This window comes from Henckelia pumila, chromosome 1 (assembly GCF_033568475.1).
Source record: "Henckelia pumila isolate YLH828 chromosome 1, ASM3356847v2, whole genome shotgun sequence".
Taxonomy (NCBI): domain Eukaryota; kingdom Viridiplantae; phylum Streptophyta; class Magnoliopsida; order Lamiales; family Gesneriaceae; genus Henckelia; species Henckelia pumila.
Window position 1 is genome coordinate 130,016,741 of NC_133120.1, and position 19,758 is coordinate 130,036,498.

General features: G+C 39.4%; 1 protein-coding gene across 1 annotated transcript; it reads right to left on the bottom strand.

Moving 5' to 3' along the window:
* Window positions 1–2,036: 2,036 nt before the first annotated feature.
* Window positions 2,037–2,726, bottom strand: LOC140873994 (uncharacterized). The gene has a single exon (XM_073277275.1). The coding sequence runs from the start codon at window positions 2,724–2,726 to the stop codon at window positions 2,037–2,039; it is 690 nt and encodes a 229-aa protein (XP_073133376.1).
* Window positions 2,727–19,758: the final 17,032 nt, after the last annotated feature.

Consider the following 19,758-nt stretch of genomic DNA (forward strand, 5'->3'; position numbering starts at 1 on the left):
CACTATCAATGATACCTAGGGAATCATGGGGCGATGTTGCTAGGCGCTCTTACCATGATTCGATGGACAAGTCGGAAATTGTTGTTCCGAGTCACAAGGAGTTGTGAGCCACGGCTAGCTGTATCCCTGAACCATTGAGGGTCACACAGAGTAATGGATTTTTAATCCCCGTTGAGATAGTTAAATTTAAAGAGTTAAATTTATTGAACAAAGAAGTGGGACTTCTTATTTAAGAGTAGAGGAGTAAGATTTCCTAAAATGACATAGGGATGGGCATTTTTGGAAATCACTGAATTCGGATTCAGAAAATGTATCTTGACTCTAAAAGATGCATAAATGGTTTCTGTGAACATTGGTGAAATTGGTTTATTAATCTGAGTCACGATGAATTTTATATTAATTTCTGAACATGCGGGCTTTGCTTGTCAAGCTTGAACTTATGATTAATGGGCCCTAAGCTGTTAGCAGCCCACATTATAAATAAGTTATTGCAGTACAGAAATTACACAACAGAGGTCACAAATTTTCGAAAACCCTAGCTGTGTTTTGTAAAGTGGCCGCCCCCCTCCCTCTCTACTCGGGAAAATCCAGCCTGTGAATTTTGAATTGCAGTCTGGTTTAACGGATCAAATTCGTTAATTCTCTTCGTAGAAACTTCTGATAGATTTTCTAGTGCAATCTATCAGAGGGATTAAATCTCTGTTCGTGGACCTGATTGAAGAACATTTCGTCCATCAGTTCCTAGGATATACAACAAGAGCAGAGTAATCTGTTGGTGTCCATAATCTCGATTCGAGATTGGAGGTAAAAATTTATAATTGTTATTTAATTTTTACACGCACAATTTAATCGTAAAGTTTTGATACCCATGATATGGAATCGTTCCATATAAAATTTTTAAACTTTCGCTGCATCGGGTATCAATTCCGATTGATCTGAACACAGTTCTCCAACAGATGGAGCTTTAGAAATCGGTTGAGTACCTGACGTCAGTTCGATGCCAAATTCAATCTCACGAATAGGCGGTAATCCCAGAATCTCATCTGCAAACACATCAGGGAATTCCCTAACCACTGTTATATCATTTAGTTCAGGGCTAGACTTCAGAATATCGATCGCATAAACAAGAAATCCTTCGGCTCCTCTCTGTAATAATCTAGTCATAGATAAGACAGATATCAAAGGAATCTTAGAACGAGAACCCTTACCGAAGAATCTCCATCCATCTGCCATATCTGGTCTGAACCGAACTACTTTCTGAAAACAGTCCACTGTAGCCCTGTACTCAGTCAAAACATCTATCCCAACAATGCAATCAAAATCAGACAGACTAAGTACAATACAGTCAAACTCGATCGAATTTTCTTCAAACTTCAACTCACAGTTTCTAACCAAATTCTTCGACACAATTCCTCCACCCAAAGGTGAAGTAATCGAAACAAAAGAAGGTAAAGGCTCAACAGGTAAAGCATGCATCAAAACAAATTTCTCTGATATAAACGAGTGAGATGCACCTGTATCTATTAGAATGTATGCAGAATATCCAAAAATCTTACAGTTACCTGAAATCACGTCATCAGTGCTGCCTGAGCCTGATCCTCATTCAGAGCAAACACTCTAGCATGCGGTCGGGAACGTTGGTTCGAACTTTGGTTACCTCCCTGATGGTTCTGCTACTGAGGTTGGAACGAGTGAACTGCAGTTGATTGCCTCTGAGGCTGAGATGACTGTAGAGAGGTATTCCCACTCTCAGATTGGTCAGAACCTCTCTATGGACACAGTCTAGCATAATGCCCTGTCTGCTGGCAGATGTAACAGTTCCCAAAGATTCCCCTACACTGGTCGCTGGAGTGTCATCCTCCACACCTATTACATGAAGCTCCCGAGGAACCTGAACCCTGTCCAGAACTGAACTGTCTCGAGCCACTCGAGCTCGAAAAAGTGCTTCCCGACTTCTTGAACTGTTTCCCTTTGGGACGGAAATAAATCTTCTTGATACCACCACTGCTACTACCCTCATTCATCGGCGGTTGATTCTAATACTGCCTATGTTGTTGCTTTTGAGGCTGGTACTGATTCTCCCTCTTCCACATCAGTCCCGCTTCTGCTCCCTTTGCCTGATCCATTGCATCAGAAAAGTTATCTGGCCTCCTAGTATTCACCAGAGTAAAGATGTCAGGGTGCAAACCATTAATGAACTGGTCTGCTTTTGCCTCCTCATTGTCGGAAATATGCGGAGCGAACCTCAATAAACTTTCAAACTTCGCAACATAGTCCTCGATACTCATACTACCTTGCCTCAAATTTGCAAACTCGGCACCTTTATCCTTTCGATAGAAAACTGAAAAGAATCTCTTATAGAAATCTGCTCTAAAAAGTGCCCAAGTAATTGCCGTACCTTTATTCTCTTTGGCTCTTTTGATAGTCATCCACCAACTCTTTGCCACTCCCTGAAGTTGATGAATTACCAGTCTCGTTCTGCGGTCATCCGAGTAGTCAAGCGACTCAAAGAGCTGATCAATATCTTCCAACCAACTCTCGCAATCGACCGGATTTTCCTTCCCATTCAAATACGGCGGCATAAAATATTGGAACCTCTTCAGAAAGGCTTCCATAGGCGTGATCGTGTCATCCATCTGTACCACCGGAGGAGTCATAACCGGAGGAGTTTCTGTCGTAGGAATAATCGGTGGAGTATTCATGTCTAGCCTTCTTCGAGTACCCATCTAAATTGACAGGGGTTAGAACACGGATAATTCAATACACATCTCACCATTTCAGTGTCACGAACCTCTGATCATCTTCCCAATTCGATAGATGGAACTCAGATCAATGCATGAATACAGTTCATATTTCAATCAAGTCATGCTTTATTAATTTGAATCATCAAGTCACGAAATTCAAACAAATTTTCAATCAATAAAGCATGCTTGCATATTCTATAATCATAGAATTAATCAATCACATGCGAGGAATTAGGGTCAAGCGGACTCGATCTATCCCGCTCACTTCTAGAACAAATTCCAGGAACTTATCGCTCTGATACCACTTAATGTGAGACCTCGGTTCTAAACATCAATTAAAGGAGTAATTAAAAATAAGCAAGCATTAAAATCCAACACATTTTTTTATATAAAAGGGCCCGCGCGGCCGCGCTTCATCAGGCGCGGGCGCGCACGGCGCCCTGGCTCATGCGCGGGCGCGCCTCCCTGGCTGCTCCGGTGCTAGAATCACCAAAAACAAGAACATCAAGCCATACAATACTCCGAAACATAAACATGCGTTATAAACATGATTCCTCCATTTAAAACAGGAGTTCTGGAGTTCAACAACCAAACCAAAGTCGAGAACATTCAACAACAATATAACGATGAAGTTCGATAACTAAACATGTTCTAACATAAACTAGATTGAAATGCTGGAATCGACTTCTAGACCGAGTCTCACTTCTACATCTTTCCCTCGAAGCTAACCATGCCTCTTCTGACTTGTTTGCCAAGTACACATACAAAACAAAGCAACAGCCGGATAATCCGGTGAGAATACAATTCCCAGTAAAAGAGACTAACATGCTATCAAGTAAACATATCAAATCATAATATGAACTCATTCTTCAAATAATCAATTAATCCAATCAAGAACTGAATTAAAATGATATGCATGTCTTTAAAACTTCGGGATTATCAGACTCAGATAATCGAATGAAATTCTTCTATTCTTTCTTTCTTTCTTTCCTTCTTTCTTTGGTTTGGGATCCCGAGGTTAAAACATCCAATGATAACACCGACTCCCCTCTAGAGATGGACGTGGCATGTTTTAATCCTCTAGACTCCAGGGCATTACAGTGAGCTACTCGACAAGGTAGTAAATCGCCTATCAAGCCACTCAACCACAATCTCTAGATCGTCTAATTCAAATTGAATAAATCAAGGCTCAATATGAATGCATATGTAATCTCATGCACTCACTATAAATTCAATCATATAATCAAACAAGCAGTCAAAACATGTAGTATGTGATTTCTTCTAGGACAATCGAATCAATCCGGATTCGAGTTAATCGTCTTATTCCATTCCAAAGTCATCTTATACCTCTTCTTTGACGTTCCAAAACTTCAATCTGAAAACAACAATTCTTCGATCAATATCCAAGTCAAGTTAAATCAATCGATAAAGAAGAACATCGATACTATACCGGCTCAACTCTTCCAAAATGATCCAAGCTGCAAGGCTCGCAACTCCAAAGACTTCAAATCAATCTATCAGAAGAAGTCATAGCGATCAAAATCGATATCAAAACTCATACTACGCTCGGTATAACTCAAAACATCGAAACGATATCCAAAACTCAAACTAACGGCATAACGACTGTAAACTGACCAAACCGAAAATGCAGACAGCAAAACAACAACTCAACAAACTCATTTCAATCCTCAAACATCAAACCCAACACAATATCAACACATCTCAAAATCATGATTTTCGAAAATGACAAGAAAAATCATAACAATTCCGATCGTCGTTAGATCTTCGAACCGTCTTAGATATAGAATCACTGCTAACTCATAATCATCCTCTCCGAATATAAACAAATTCTGACAACATAGATAAATTCAAACTTCTCAGAATTAAGATAAGCTTACTTCCAAACGGAGCACTCGTCGCTGTGATCGTAGATATCAAGTCAGAAATCAATTCTATCGGACGGATTGAGCTAGAATCGAAATCACAAAGCTTGGGTAAAAGATTTCGGTCGCTTCAATGGATGGAACACGGTTTGGAGAAGAAGATGAGATGATTAAAAAAGACTAAGTCAAAGTAGATAATATAACAAATCCCATATTTGCATTTCAGTCCCTGAAAATTTCAAAAACTTCAAATTAGACCCTGTTCTCTAAAAGTCGACTCTTGAATTCTGAAATCACTGTTTATCTTAAATAACATCAATTAAGATAAAAACGGGGCGTTACAAGAGATCTTATCAGAGACTGGTGGGACGACTCATATATCTATCTCACACAAGACCTGATATCGCTTATGCGGTTAGTATGGTTAGTCAATTCATGCACAACCCCAAAGAACCACATCTTAGAGTTGTACATCGGATCCTTCAATACTTGAAGGGCACACCGGGAAAGGGTATCTTATTCAAGAAAGGTGAGTTGACTCTTGAAGCATACACAGACGCAGACTATGCAAGCTCTATAATCGAAAGAAGATCTACCTCAGGTTACTGTACCTTTCTAGGAGGCAATCTCATGACTTGGAGAAGTAAAAAACAGAACGTTGTGGCAAGATCCAGCGCAGAAGCCGACTTTAGAGCAATGGCTCTTGGTATATGTGAATTATTGTGGCTGAAATTTGTTTTAGAAGACTTGAAGGTTTAATGGAAAGATACAATGAAGCTTTATTGTGACAACAAATCAGCAATTAATATTGCTCATAATCTGGTACAACACGACCGTACAATGCACGTTGAAGTGGACAGACACTTTATAAAAGAAAAGCTGGAAAGTGGATTGATTTGCATCCCCTTCATTTCTACGAAAGAGCAACTTGCAGACATATTTACCAAAAGATTGGTTGGGGATGGTTTCCATAGACTAGTAAGCAAGCTTGGAATGAACAACATTCATTCCCCAGCTTGAGAGGGAGTGTCAGAAAATCTACTCCTAATCAAAAAAGATTGTGTGCATAATTATAATTAATTAGTCAATGTATATCCAAGATTTTGTGGGATTTAGATTAGAGTAAATATTCTCTAGGATTTAATATTCCTAATTTAGATCTTAACTATTGTGTATATAAATCATTATAATCATCATTATCAAGATATAAGAGTTATATTTTTTTCTTTAACTTTTCTACAAGAATGATTATTCAACATTATTTTTATTTGGGCTCTACAAGACCCAATAGTTTTTAATTAATACAACACTTGAATTAATTTAATTATTTGCACTCTATAAGATCGACTAGTGTTTAATTAATTCAACTCTTAAATTAATTTAATTAATTTCATAATAATAGTTTTAAAAATCATCATTTTTAAAAACTAATTATTTATTTAAGTCAACTTTTAATCTTGGAAAACTTTCACAAATTAAAAGTTACATTCTCATTTATTCTCCTTTAGAAATCGTACTTCTAAGTTCTCTCGCTTATAAACTCATTTATTAGTTGTTCAACTCATTGAACTAATTTTTATTCTCAACAGGATCTAGAAAGCCAGTACAACTAGCAGTGGGTTCACATCTCCATGTGATTCGGGATCATCAAGTCCCTATATGAGCTTACCCTATAGAGCTCCATTCTTATTTATCAACTCCTTGATAATAAGAACGTCAGATCTCAAATATAATGGTACCCAACCAGTCATGTTAAACGTCTAGCAACATCGCTTACATGACTCCCTAGCTATCAAATGATAGTGTTTACAAGAACCATTCAATTATGGTTAGCATACAGTACGGTCCCTTCAACTCATATATCCCAACCGAATCAACAACCATTGGTTTATCGAGATTTGTCAAAGAATCGATAACTATGTGTCATGTCATAGTTGCATCGAAGGTGTAATTAAATAAACTCTTTTCTTAATTACCACCTAATCTGATCACAGATTTCAAACTAAAAATACATGAGATCACAAAGGATATCCATACCCGAAGGTAAGCCGTGAATCCCCGACTACAATGCATTGACTCCTATATGTTTTGACACAACACCCAACCTTGCCACATGATGACCCCAGTGGAGTCGGTAAACAAGTCAAAGTGTATCTCTAGCACATAGAGTCTCAATGTTGTCCTGGGTCATAAGGACTAACGGTGTACAACCATAAACTAGGACCTTTCTACTCGATAAGTGAAAACCACTTGGAAAGTCCTTTAAGGAGAGTTGTTCGGTGCACTCTACAAGGAACACCTATTTGCATGCTTAGATATCACAATGTACCCTACCAATGAAACGTGGTACTCACATCACAAATACTAGTCTCAAGCTCGAGCGGCCTATATACTTCTTTTTCACAGCAGAATCGACTAGGAACGTTTTAGAATATACAGTATTCCAAATATAAGTTTCATAATAGTCATCACATGACCATCTCATATTCTTTATATTATTTGTATATTCAAGGGCTTTATCTATGTAACTAGCATGAGCATACAGATAAAGATGTACCAAATTAATTAACTCAAATATTATTAAAATAAAGATTGTAATACAAGAGTTGTTACAAGGACCCTCGGCCAACACTTGGCTCGACGGGCACCTACTCTAACCAAAATATCCTTGACAACATTATCCAGATTTTCCATTTTTTTTATCTTCAATTTTCCACTCTTTTCTTGGCTTCTCGATCATCTGCGAAGCCCCTTCTGTTATTGTTATAGCTATATTGGCTTTTAAAATTTTCATTGGTCCATCAGTTATGACGTACCATATGTCATCATCTTGTGCAGCTAAATGAGCCTGCATTCTGATTTTCCAGTCGTAAAAGTATTCCTTAGATAACATGGGAATTTTTCTAAATGAAGCAATTGTTTAATAATGTTCAAAATGAGAATCAACCCGCTCTGATAACACTTGATAGGATCGGGTCATTGGTTTAAAAGGGAGGTTGTATAAAGAATAACATTAAATTTTTTAAGATAAATTCAGTTGAGTTAGCAACTAAAATTTGTGATTCTCTTATGTCAATATTAGTTGGCTAACAAAATAAGTTTGTGCGGAAGATAACCAAACTGACAGATAGAACAATTGATAAATGACTCGAATATGAGAAGTAAGGTAGATTGAGTGAAATGTAAAACATACAAGATTTTTTCTGGATGTTCGGATATTTTGAATAACTTCTACATCACTCCTTTCTTTCGAGAAGAATATTCACAAAAAGACTTTGGAGATTACAATAGTTTGAAAAATCCGATTTTTTTTTAGGTCTTAACACTGCCTAAAACTGAAACTCCCAGCACTCAAATTTACAAATTTGAACAATGTGGAAACTGTCAATTTACAATTGATTTAAAGTGAAATTTCTAAGCACGAATTGATCCTCAATGATCATATATAAAATATATGAAGAGTGTGCTTGACTCTTGTTATCAGTTTACCTCTTTTAAGACTTGAGATGTACACAGATAACAGAAGTTTTTTGAGAGAGTCTGCACCAAACTGATATTCAATGTTATTTATAGCAGTCTTAAAATAACGGTCACTACAATTAAAATAGATTCGTTCCAAATATAGTAGCCATTATTATTATCATTGTCCACGTCATCAGTCCTTTATGAAAATTGTACAATATATAGTGCTCGCAGATTTGACATAGTCGATTAGGTACAGGAAACTTTATCCAAATCCAGGTGTCATTCTAAGGTAGACAGATGTCCTTAGTTTTTGGTAAGGATTTATATACATCATCCAGTTTGGTGGATAATATATGTTCAGTCAAGTTCTTCCAAATCAGTTTAGTTGTCCAGTCAAGGCCTAAGTTTTTATCCAATTTAGAGATTACAATTTAGTAGACTTAGTCATTTCAGTTTAGTTATCCAGATCCGTTTAACATAATCGGTTTGGATTGATCATTTTTTTCCTTAAGTTGTTTACACACAAAAACATAATTCATCCAACAATGTTTCTACTCAGCTGACATTTGTCCTTAACTTACATAAACCCCTGGTGTCGATAAAAAGGGTGAAATAAAGCACCAAAGATAGAAGAGATTTTAAGATTCTGATTATGAGTTTATGTATCAATGTGTCTATCGATGTATTAGTTTGTCTATGAACACATCTGTTTATCAATTCATCAATTTTCAGAAAAAGACATATATGCCTAAGATTTTTGGTCTTCTATGCTTATTTTGTCGAACTCCAAAAAGGAGAAAATTGTTGGACCAATGAAGTTTTGGTGTTTTCATCATGAAAAAATTGATCAAGCAACTATACCAAACCAAACTGAACTAGTCAACTAAACTGAATAGCTAAATCCATACTCAACTGGACTATTCAACTAAATTGAATATAACTCAATTCAGACTTAGAAGACTTTAGTGACTTGAACTAGATCACCAACTAAACCGAATTCTCATAGCATGCAATTAACTTAAATAAAACAAAGGGGCTAAGCAACCACACTATGGGCTACCTCAAGAAGATAAACTCAACATGATATGTATGCAACATAACAATCGTGACATAAGATATTCACTTAAAAAATCCAAATAATATGCAACACAAACATGAATACTCAACCATGATATCTTTGATAATACTTTCGTACCTCTAACAAGCAACCTAGAGGAATTGGTCAAAAGTTCAAGGTTAAAATCAATCGGATACCATATCACTATAACATTACTAAAAGCCTTAAGCAGACTAATATCTACTCCAAAAATCCATTAAGAGTTTAGACTTATACCTAAGTCCGTCTTCAGCCCGCTATTGAAGGCCCTGCAACTAAGGCACCGCTCCACTACGACTCTGAAAGCATCATGCTATCGCTCGGAACTCGATAAAATGAATAAAAAAACTACAAATTGAACAAGAACGAGAGGAAGAAGTTGGAAATGAGCAAGAGAAATGAATCTATGTTGGCCTATTCATAGGCAAAGATCGAAAGCTCCGATCCCTACATAGGAAGGTCCGATCTACATGCTCTGAGATGATTTTGAACAGCAAACTTCGGAAGCTCCACAGCACTTTGTGTAGTGACCTGTAGTACCCCGTACCCAAAATCAGTAATTAAGGGATTAATCATAATAACTTAAATAGAGTTCGGAAGCTCCGAAGGTAGGTTCGGAAGTTCCGAACAGGATCGGAAGCTCCGATGCAGGATCGGAAGCTCCGATGCAGGATCGGAAGCTCCGATCATATTACGTCATCCATGACGATTGGCTAGATCGGAAGCTCCGATCAGGATCGGAAGCTCCGATCACCCATATCCGGAGTCAACAAGTGATATTTTGACACGTGGCAGATCAGGATCTTCGGAAGCTCCGATGGCAGGATCGGACGTTCCGATCGAGGTTCGGACGTTCCGATCAAGGATCGGAAGTTCCGATCGTTGTCTATAAATAGAAAGCCGAGGCTTCACTTTCATTTGCCAATTCCGAGTTCTCCTTTCCATTCTAGTCCTTTTGGAGTTGTTCTAGTCTTCTTAGGCTTGGTCCGGAGGTCGGCGAGGCATTCGGTAGTCGTAGCGGAGTTGTGCCCAAGTTCTGGAGGCAACGACATCAAAGGGCTAACGACGGACGAAGGTATAGCTTTTGTTTCCTATAAATATTTAGGAGTATGCAATAGCTTAGTTAAGGCTTTTAGAGCACTTTAATGATAGTAGTATCATTTGGCAGTGTAGAGCAGACTATAGGCGTGGACCTAGAGTTGGTAGAGCTTTCACTGTGTTGAGGTACGAAAGTACTGTTCGAGATATCCTGACTGAGTATGCATGTATTATGTGACTGCATGATTTATATGCCATGATATTATGCTGCATTCATTTGCATCTTGCTGTATCTCTTTCGAGATGTCTGTTAGTAGTGTTGTACCTGTTGGAAAACTGGCGAGTTCCCAGACCAATTACGATTGATACCCGGTGCAGCGGAAGTTTAAAAATTTTTTTTTCATGGAACGTTTCCATGGTATGGGTATCAACCGTTCACCGATTGAATTACGTGTGTGTAAAATTTAAATAACAATTAAATAAATTTTACCTCAAATCTCGCAACGAGATTAATGGACACCAACAGAACAATTCTGCTCTTGTTGTCTCTCCCTGGAACCGATGAACTCCTTCAATCAGGTCCACGAACAGAGGTTTAATCCCTCTGATAGATTGCACTAGAAAATCTATCAGAAGTTTTCTGCGAAGAGAATACACGAATTTGATTCGTTATTCCTTACTGCGATTCAAAATCACAGACCGGAATTTTCTCGGGCAGAGCAAGGGGGCGGCCGAAATTCTTTGAGAGAGAATAGGGTTTTCGAATTTTTGCTCTCAAAAATTATGACCTGTTATGTGTTATTTCTGTACTGAAATAACTTATTTATAATGCAGGCCACTAACACCTTAGGGCCCATTAGTCATAAGCTGGGGCCCGACAAGCAAAGCCCGCTCGTTCAGAAATTAATATAAAATTCATAGTGACTCCGATTGATGAACTGATTTCACCAATGTGCACAGAAACCATTTCTGCACATTTTAAAGTCAAAATAAATTTTCCTGAATCCGAATTCAGTGGTTTCCAAAAATGTCCATCCCTATGTCATTTTAGGAAATCCTACTCCCTTACTCTTATTTAAGAAGTCCAACTCCTTAGTTCATTAAATTTAACTCTTTAAATTTAACTATCTCAACGGGGATTAAAACTCCATTACACTGTGTGACCCTCAATGGTTCAGGGATACAGCTAGCCGTGGGCTCACAACTCCTTGTGACTCGGAACAACACTTTCCGACTTGCCCAACGAATCATGGTAAAGCGCCTAGCAACATCGCCCCATGATTCCTAGGTATCACTGATAGTGCCTACAAGAACCAGTAGATTTTGGTTAGCGTACAGTACGGTCCCTTCATCCAAATATCCCGATCGAATCAACAACCATTGGTATATCGAGAGTCGCTCAAGATTCGATAACTATGCAATACATCTTGAAGATCAAATTAGTGACATCGCATGTGCTACTAAGAAACCATTTCTTAAATCACATCAATTACTCTGGCCAGAGATTTATCACACTAATATCTCCTCAGATCGCATAGGATATCCACACTCGCAAGTATGTGGTGAATCCTTGACAACAATGCATTGACTCCTATATGTGTCGTAACTGTACCCAATCTCGACACCTGATGACCCCCTCAGAGTCGGTAAACGAGTCAAAGCACAGTACTAGCATATAGAGTCTCCATGATGTTTCAAGTCGTAAGGACTAATGGTGTACAACCAAAACCGCGGACTTTATCCACTCGATAAGTGATAACCACTTGGAAAGTCCGGATAGGGTAGTTCGACTATTCATCCTATGAATATCCATTTGCATGCTTCGAACATCTCCATGTTCCCTACCAATGAAACGTGGTACTCCGCATCGCAAATGCTAGTCTCAAACTCGAGCGATCCTTATCCTTATTATCGGACGGCTCAATCGACTAGGAACGGTTTTAGAATATACAGTGACTATAAGATGTATTTCATGATAGACATCTCCATGTTCTACCACATCTTACATACACTATAGTATATTCAAGGTCTTTATCAAAACAACAATAGTATATCACAATATAACAATATGAAGTAATATAAAGTCATTGCCATAAAAGTGTAAATAATATTAAACAAAAGATTGTTTATACAAAGAGTCAACAAAGCCCATAGCCACACAGTTGGCTCACTGGGCACCCACTCTTACAATCTCCCACTTGCCCTATAGCCAACTAGTCATACTACGTAGACCCATTGCTTCGCGATGTTTGTCAAACAATGGTCCTGGCAAAGGCTTAGTAAGTGGATCAGCGATATTGTCTGCAGAGGCCACTCGTTCGACACTGATGTCTCCTCTTTCCACAATCTCCCGGATTATGTGGTATTTCCTCAGTACGTGTTTGTATCTTTGATGAGACCTTGGTTCCTTTGCTTGAGCAACGGCACCCGTGTTGTCGCAGTACACCGGGACTGGACCAACAAATTCAGGAATGACGCCCAACTCTTGGACGAAATTCCTCATCCAAACGGCCTCTTTAGCAGCAGCTGATGCTGCAATGTATTCAGCCTCAGTGGTGGAATCCGCTGTGGTGTCCTGCTTGGAACTCTTCCAAGAGACAGCACCGCCATTGAGCATGAACACAAATCCAGAGGTTGACTTCGAGTCATCCACATCACTTTGGAAGCTAGAGTCGGTATAGCCTTCCAGTTTGAGTTCTCGTCCTCCATAAACCATGAACATATTCTTAGTCCTTCGCAAGTACTTAAGAATGTCCTTCACGGCTTTCCAATGCATCTGACCAGGATTAGACTGATATCTGCTCGTGACACTCAGAGCAAATGCTACATCCGGTCTGGTAGATATCATCCCATACATGATACTACCTATAGCTGACGCATATGGTACATGTGTCATATTCTCTATCTCTGCTTCAGTCTTGGGACACATAGACTTGGATAGAGAAACTCCATGACACATGGGTAGATGTCCTCTCTTGGACCCATCCATTGAAAACCGTTTCAATATGGTATCGATGTAGGTTGATTGAGTGAGTCCTATCATTCTCTTAGATCTATCCCTATAGATCTGTATCCCAAGAATGTAGGATGCCTCACCCAAATCCTTCATCGAAAATCTACCTGATAACCATATCTTTGTTGACTGCAACATCCCTACATCATTCCCAATGAGTAGGATGTCATCAACATAAAGTACTAAGAATGTTACCGCATCCTTAACTACTTTCTTGTACACGCAAGGTTCCTCCGGGTTCTTGATGAAACCAAAATCTTTTATTGTTTCATCAAATTTCTGGTTCCAACTTCTTGATGCTTGTTTTAGACCATAAATTGATCTCTGAAGCTTGCATACCTTATGCTCGCTTCCCATGGATGTGAACCCCTCAGGCTGCTTCATATAGATTTCCTCCTTAATGTCTCCATTAAGAAAAGCAGTCTTCACATCCATTTGCCATATCTCATAGTCATACCATGCAGCTATGGCAATTAGGATTCTTATGGACTTGAACATTGCAACTGGTGAAAAGGTTTCGTCATAGTCAACTCCTTGCCTTTGAGTATAACCTTTAGCCACCAATCGCGCCTTGTAGGTCAATACCTTACCATCAGGCCCAAGCTTTCTTTTGTAGATCCATTTACACCCTATTGGAACAATTCCATCGGGAGGATCCACTAAAGACCAGACTTGGTTAGTATGCATCGAATCCAATTCAGACTGCATAGCTTCAAGCCATAAATTCGAATCCGCATCAGAAATTGCTTCCTTGAAGCTTCTTGGATCACATCCAATGTCGGGTTCATCTTGACCCTCTTCAAGAAGAAGACCATATCGAACTGGAGGTCTAGAAGTCCTCTCGGATCTTCTAGGTGTAGGCGTGTTCAGCAATGGTTCCTGAGGTGTGGGATCGTTATTTTGTATTTCGGGTTCTTCTCGAACTTCTTCGAGTTCCATCATCTCGCCTTTCTTATCCAATAAGAACTCCTTCTCCAAGAAGGTGGCATTCCGTGAAACAAACACCTTTGTTTCAGCAGGATAATAGAAATAATATCCGATTGAATTCTTCGGATACCCCACAAAATAACACAAGCTGGATCGACTATCCAACTTATCTCCCACTGTCCGCTTCACGTAAGCAGGACATCCCCAAATCCTCAAGTACGAATACTTAGGAGCTTTGCCATTCCATAACTCGTATGGTGTTTTGTCCACTGCTTTAGTGTGGACGTTGTTCAACAACAATACCGCCGTTTCAAGCGCATAGCCCCAAAACGAAGGTGGAAGCTCAGTGAAGCTCATCATTGATCGAACCATGTCCAACAAAGTTCGATTACGACGCTCCGATACACCATTAAGCTGTGGTGTCATAGGAGGAGTCCACTGAGAGAGAATCCCATTCTCTTTTAGATAGTCCAAAAACTCGGTACTCAAGTATTCTCCACCTCGATCCGATCGAAGTGCTTTAATACTTTTACCTAGCTTGTTTTCTACTTCAGCCTTGAATTCTTTGAACTTTTCAAATGCTTCAGACTTATATTTCATTAAATATAAATACCCATACCTTGAATAATCATCAGTAAAGGTAATGAAGTAGGTGTGGCCATGTTGAGTCCCTACTCTAAATGGACCACAAACATCTGTATGGATCAAATCCAACAGATTCTGACTACGCTCAGGTTTCCCCTTAAAAGGAGATTTAGTCATTTTTCCTTTTAGGCAGGATTCACAAGTAGGTAGAGAGTTAATATCAGACATATCAAACATGCCCTCTCCCACTAGCTTGTTCATCCTCCTTGAGGAAATATGACCTAGTCTAGCGTGCCATAGGTTTGCCGGGTTTTGACTATCGATTTTCCTTTTGTTTGTTGTTGCCGTTTGTCAATACAATTCACTGGAACGTCTTTTAGTTTTAAATTATATAGATCGTTTTCAAGTTGTCCATTTCCAATTAAACATTCATTCTTGTAAATACTGCAAATCCCATTCACAAAATTACAAGAATAACCATCTCTATCAAGCATAGAAATAGAAATAATGTTTTTAATTAAATCTGGCACAAATAAAACATCTCTCAACAATAATTTAAAACCATTCTGCAAAATCAAACAAACATCTCCAATGGCCGTAGCTTCAACTCTGGAACCATTCCCGAGCCTCAGCTGGGTCTCACCCATTCTAAGCCTGCGACTTCTTGTCATCACCTGCAAATCATTGCAAATGTGAGATCCACATCCGGTATCCAATACCCAAGAAGTTGTATTAAGTGACATGTTTATTTCGATATAGAACATACCCTTTGCAGTTCCCAACTGCTCAAGATACTCCTTGCAGTTGCGCTTCCAATGACCCGGCTTCTTGCAGTAATGGCAAACATCCTTGGATTTTCCATCGTTTGAAGCCTTTGTCTTTTGCTTCTTCTCGGGTTCCACTTTCTTGGGTGGGGCAGAACGTTTCTTGCCCTTCATACTTGGCCCCTTCTTAGCAGAAGATGAGGAGCCCACCAAGAAAGCTGGCTTATCCTTCTTAAGTGTGGATTCATATGTAACGAGCATATTGACCATCTCTTCAAGGGTGGCCTCTATCTTGTTCATATTAAAATTTATCACGAATCCATCAAATGAAGAAGGAAGAGATAGAAGCAGCAAGTCCACATTGAGTTCATGCTCCAACACCAAATCAAGGGTCGCTAACTTCTGTATGAGCCAAATCACTCGTACCCCATGATCACGGACCGAAGTCCCTTCACGCATGCGGCACGTCATCAACTCCTTAACAGTAGAGAACCTTTCAGCCCTCGACTGAGCCCCAAAAAGTTCCTTGAGTTGCGTGTGAATGTCAGCAGCATTCACCGTGTCCTCAAATCGCCTCTGGAGTTCATCAGACATCGAGGCTTGCATATAGCATTTGGTCTTGATGTCATGGTCACACCATGCATCAAGTTTGGCCAATTCCTCCGGACTTATGTCAGCTGGTGCTTCCTTCGGAGGTGCTTTCTCTAACACGTAGAGCATTTTCTCCGAAGTTAAGACAATCTTCAACTTCCGGAACCATTCCGTATAGTTGGCGCCAGTCAGCTTGTTTTGTTCGAGGATCGAAAATAAAGGATTTCGCGAATTCATTGTATGAAATACTAAAAAGGAAAAACAGACATATATCAATGATTGTTTAACAATTTACTAAGACATAAAATAGGCGAATTTAATTTTATGAATCTCACTCCCACTATTTTAACGATTTCACCACCCTCTAGTGAAAACGGGAAACTTTTTCCTTAGTGAGAACATGGAGTCCAATTGACAAACTTATGGTCCCGAATAATATCAGCCAACCATAATTCTCAAAAGGTAGAGCCCAATTGCTTCCAAAGCAACCCCCATGTTTTTACCTCATGTCCAATAAGGGCCCAATAATATGACGCCGTTTAAAGTGACATGTCAAGATGACCCATCAATATTAAGTTGTGATGGACGGTCGCCATGTGGATCCCCCAATAATATGAGCCGATCCCATGGGAGTTCCACCCAACTTACAACATTTGTCGATCCAATGTACAGCTTTCCGACGGACGGGCCCCCCCAATAATATGAGCCGGACCGTATCCGCGGGTAGCATCACATACATTGACCGTTGATGGAAGGTAGGAACATTTAAACAATATTTAAATTTCCTTTATTTATCTTGATATAAATTTTAAATCATATTTAAAATGAGGGATTTTATTTATAAAAATATTTGTCTCATCATATTTAATTTATTGCATGCATTGCCGGATTCACGCAATTTATGTCTAAACATGCATACAATCATAATATCACATATTATATAGGATGATCGATTCCATTTCTAATTGACCCGTGGTTGCCAATCACGGGTCTTAGTCCAATCCTAGGTAATATGCAGTATGCAAATGCAATCCTATTACATATGCTTCCAATTTACATTTCTTCAGTCTTCATTGTCTGCTGGGCCCACCATCTTCAAATCTTGATCTCCCACTAAATCTAATGTATTTACAATAAATAACAATGACAAGTAGGGGATACATTTTTAGGGGGTGGGAACGGGCTATAAACCAAGCCCACTTTTATTACATATGACATTCATATCGGGCCATAAACCAGGCCCATTAATAAAACCAACAACAATAAAGACAAAATGTAAATTCCTAACATACACCTACAAAATTGGTCATGGCAATCGATCATCCTTATCCAATAACATTTAATTCAAAATTAATTTATTGGATAACATGCTGTGGCAATTCAAATTTAAACAAGATAAAATCATATTTTATATATAAAATCACATTTCACATATAAAATCATATTTTATCTCCATATCAAATAAAATCATATTTTATCTATAAAATCCAATTTTACAAATAAAATCATATTTTACTTAATATATCATAAGATCATATCTTATCATCAATTGTACCAAAATAATTGATTTCAAAATTCAATTTACGGATAAAATATTAAAATTTTCCAAAAATTCAAATTTATCCAAAATCAATTTTAAAATTTACGGACTCGAACAATTCGATCCGAAATCTCGTGAACCAATCAAAAACAATTTTTGACCGGACCAAAAATAAAATTTTAACATATTAAAATTAATTTTTAATAAAATATTAATTTTTCCCGCGGGCCACCCGGGACACTCCGGGTTGGCCCGCACCCGGGGCGCGGGCCGGGGCAGCCCGGCTGCCCCCTTAGGGCAGCAACGCTTGCTGCCCTGGCGGCGGCTGGCGCCGCCGCTGGGCGGCGCCGAGCGCCGCCCTTGGGCGGCGCTGTGCGCCGCCCTGGGCGGCGCCGTGCGCTGCCCTGGGCGGCGCCGAGCGCTGCCCTGCGCAGCGCACAGCGCTGCCCTGGGCAGCGCCGCGCGCCGCCCTGGGCGGCGACGGTCGCCGCCCTGGGCGGCGCCGTGCGCCCCCTTTGGGCGGCGCCGTGCGCCGCCCCTGGGGGCAGCGACCATCGCTGCCCGGGTTTCGCCCCCGAAAAAAAAATTTTTTTATTAAAAATATTTATTTTGTTTCAAAAACCGAGACTCAAAAATTTTGTACAATTGATTAATTCAATCGATTGATCTGAGCAACCTGGCTCTGATACCACTGTTGGAAAACTGGCGAGTTCCCAGACCAATTACGATTGATACCCGGTGCAGCGGAAGTTTAAAAAATTTTTTTTCATGGAACGTTTCCATGGTATGGGTATCAACCGTTCATCGATTGAATTACGTGTGTGTAAAATTTAAATAACAATTAAATAAATTTTACCTCAAATCTCGCAACGAGATTAATGGACACCAACAGAACAATTCTGCTCTTGTTGTCTCTCCCTGGAACCGATGAACTCCTTCAATCAGGTCCACGAACAGAGGTTTAATCCCTCTGATAGATTGCACTAGAAAATCTATCAGAAGTTTTCTGCGAAGAGAATACACGAATTTGATTCGTTATTCCTTACTGCGATTCAAAATCACAGACCGGAATTTTCTCGGGCAGAGCAAGGGGGCGGCCGAAATTCTTTGAGAGAGAATAGGGTTTTCGAATTTTTGCTCTCAAAAATTATGACCTGTTATGTGTTATTTCTGTACTGAAATAACTTATTTATAATGCAGGCCACTAACACCTTAGGGCCCATTAGTCATAAGCTGGGGCCCGACAAGCAAAGCCCGCTCGTTCAGAAATTAATATAAAATTCATAGTGACTCCGATTGATGAACTGATTTCACCAATGTGCACAGAAACCATTTCTGCACATTTTAAAGTCAAAATAAATTTTCCTGAATCCGAATTCAGTGGTTTCCAAAAATGTCCATCCCTATGTCATTTTAGGAAATCCTACTCCCTTACTCTTATTTAAGAAGTCCAACTCCTTAGTTCATTAAATTTAACTCTTTAAATTTAACTATCTCAACGGGATTAAAACTCCATTACACTGTGTGACCCTCAATGGTTCAGGGATACAGCTAGCCGTGGGCTCACAACTCCTTGTGACTCGGAACAACACTTTCCGACTTGCCCAACGAATCATGGTAAAGCGCCTAGCAACATCGCCCCATGATTCCCTAGGTATCACTGATAGTGCCTACAAGAACCAGTAGATTTTGGTTAGCGTACAGTACGGTCCCTTCATCCAAATATCCCGATCGAATCAACAACCATTGGTATATCGAGAGTCGCTCAAGATTCGATAACTATGCAATACATCTTGAAGATCAAATTAGTGACATCGCATGTGCTACTAAGAAACCATTTCTTAAATCACATCAATTACTCTGGCCAGAGATTTATCACACTAATATCTCCTCAGATCGCATAGGATATCCACACTCGCAAGTATGTGGTGAATCCTTGACAACAATGCATTGACTCCTATATGTGTCGTAACTGTACCCAATCTCGACACCTGATGACCCCCTCAGAGTCGGTAAACGAGTCAAAGCACAGTACTAGCATATAGAGTCTCCATGATGTTTCAAGTCGTAAGGACTAATGGTGTACAACCAAAACCGCGGACTTTATCCACT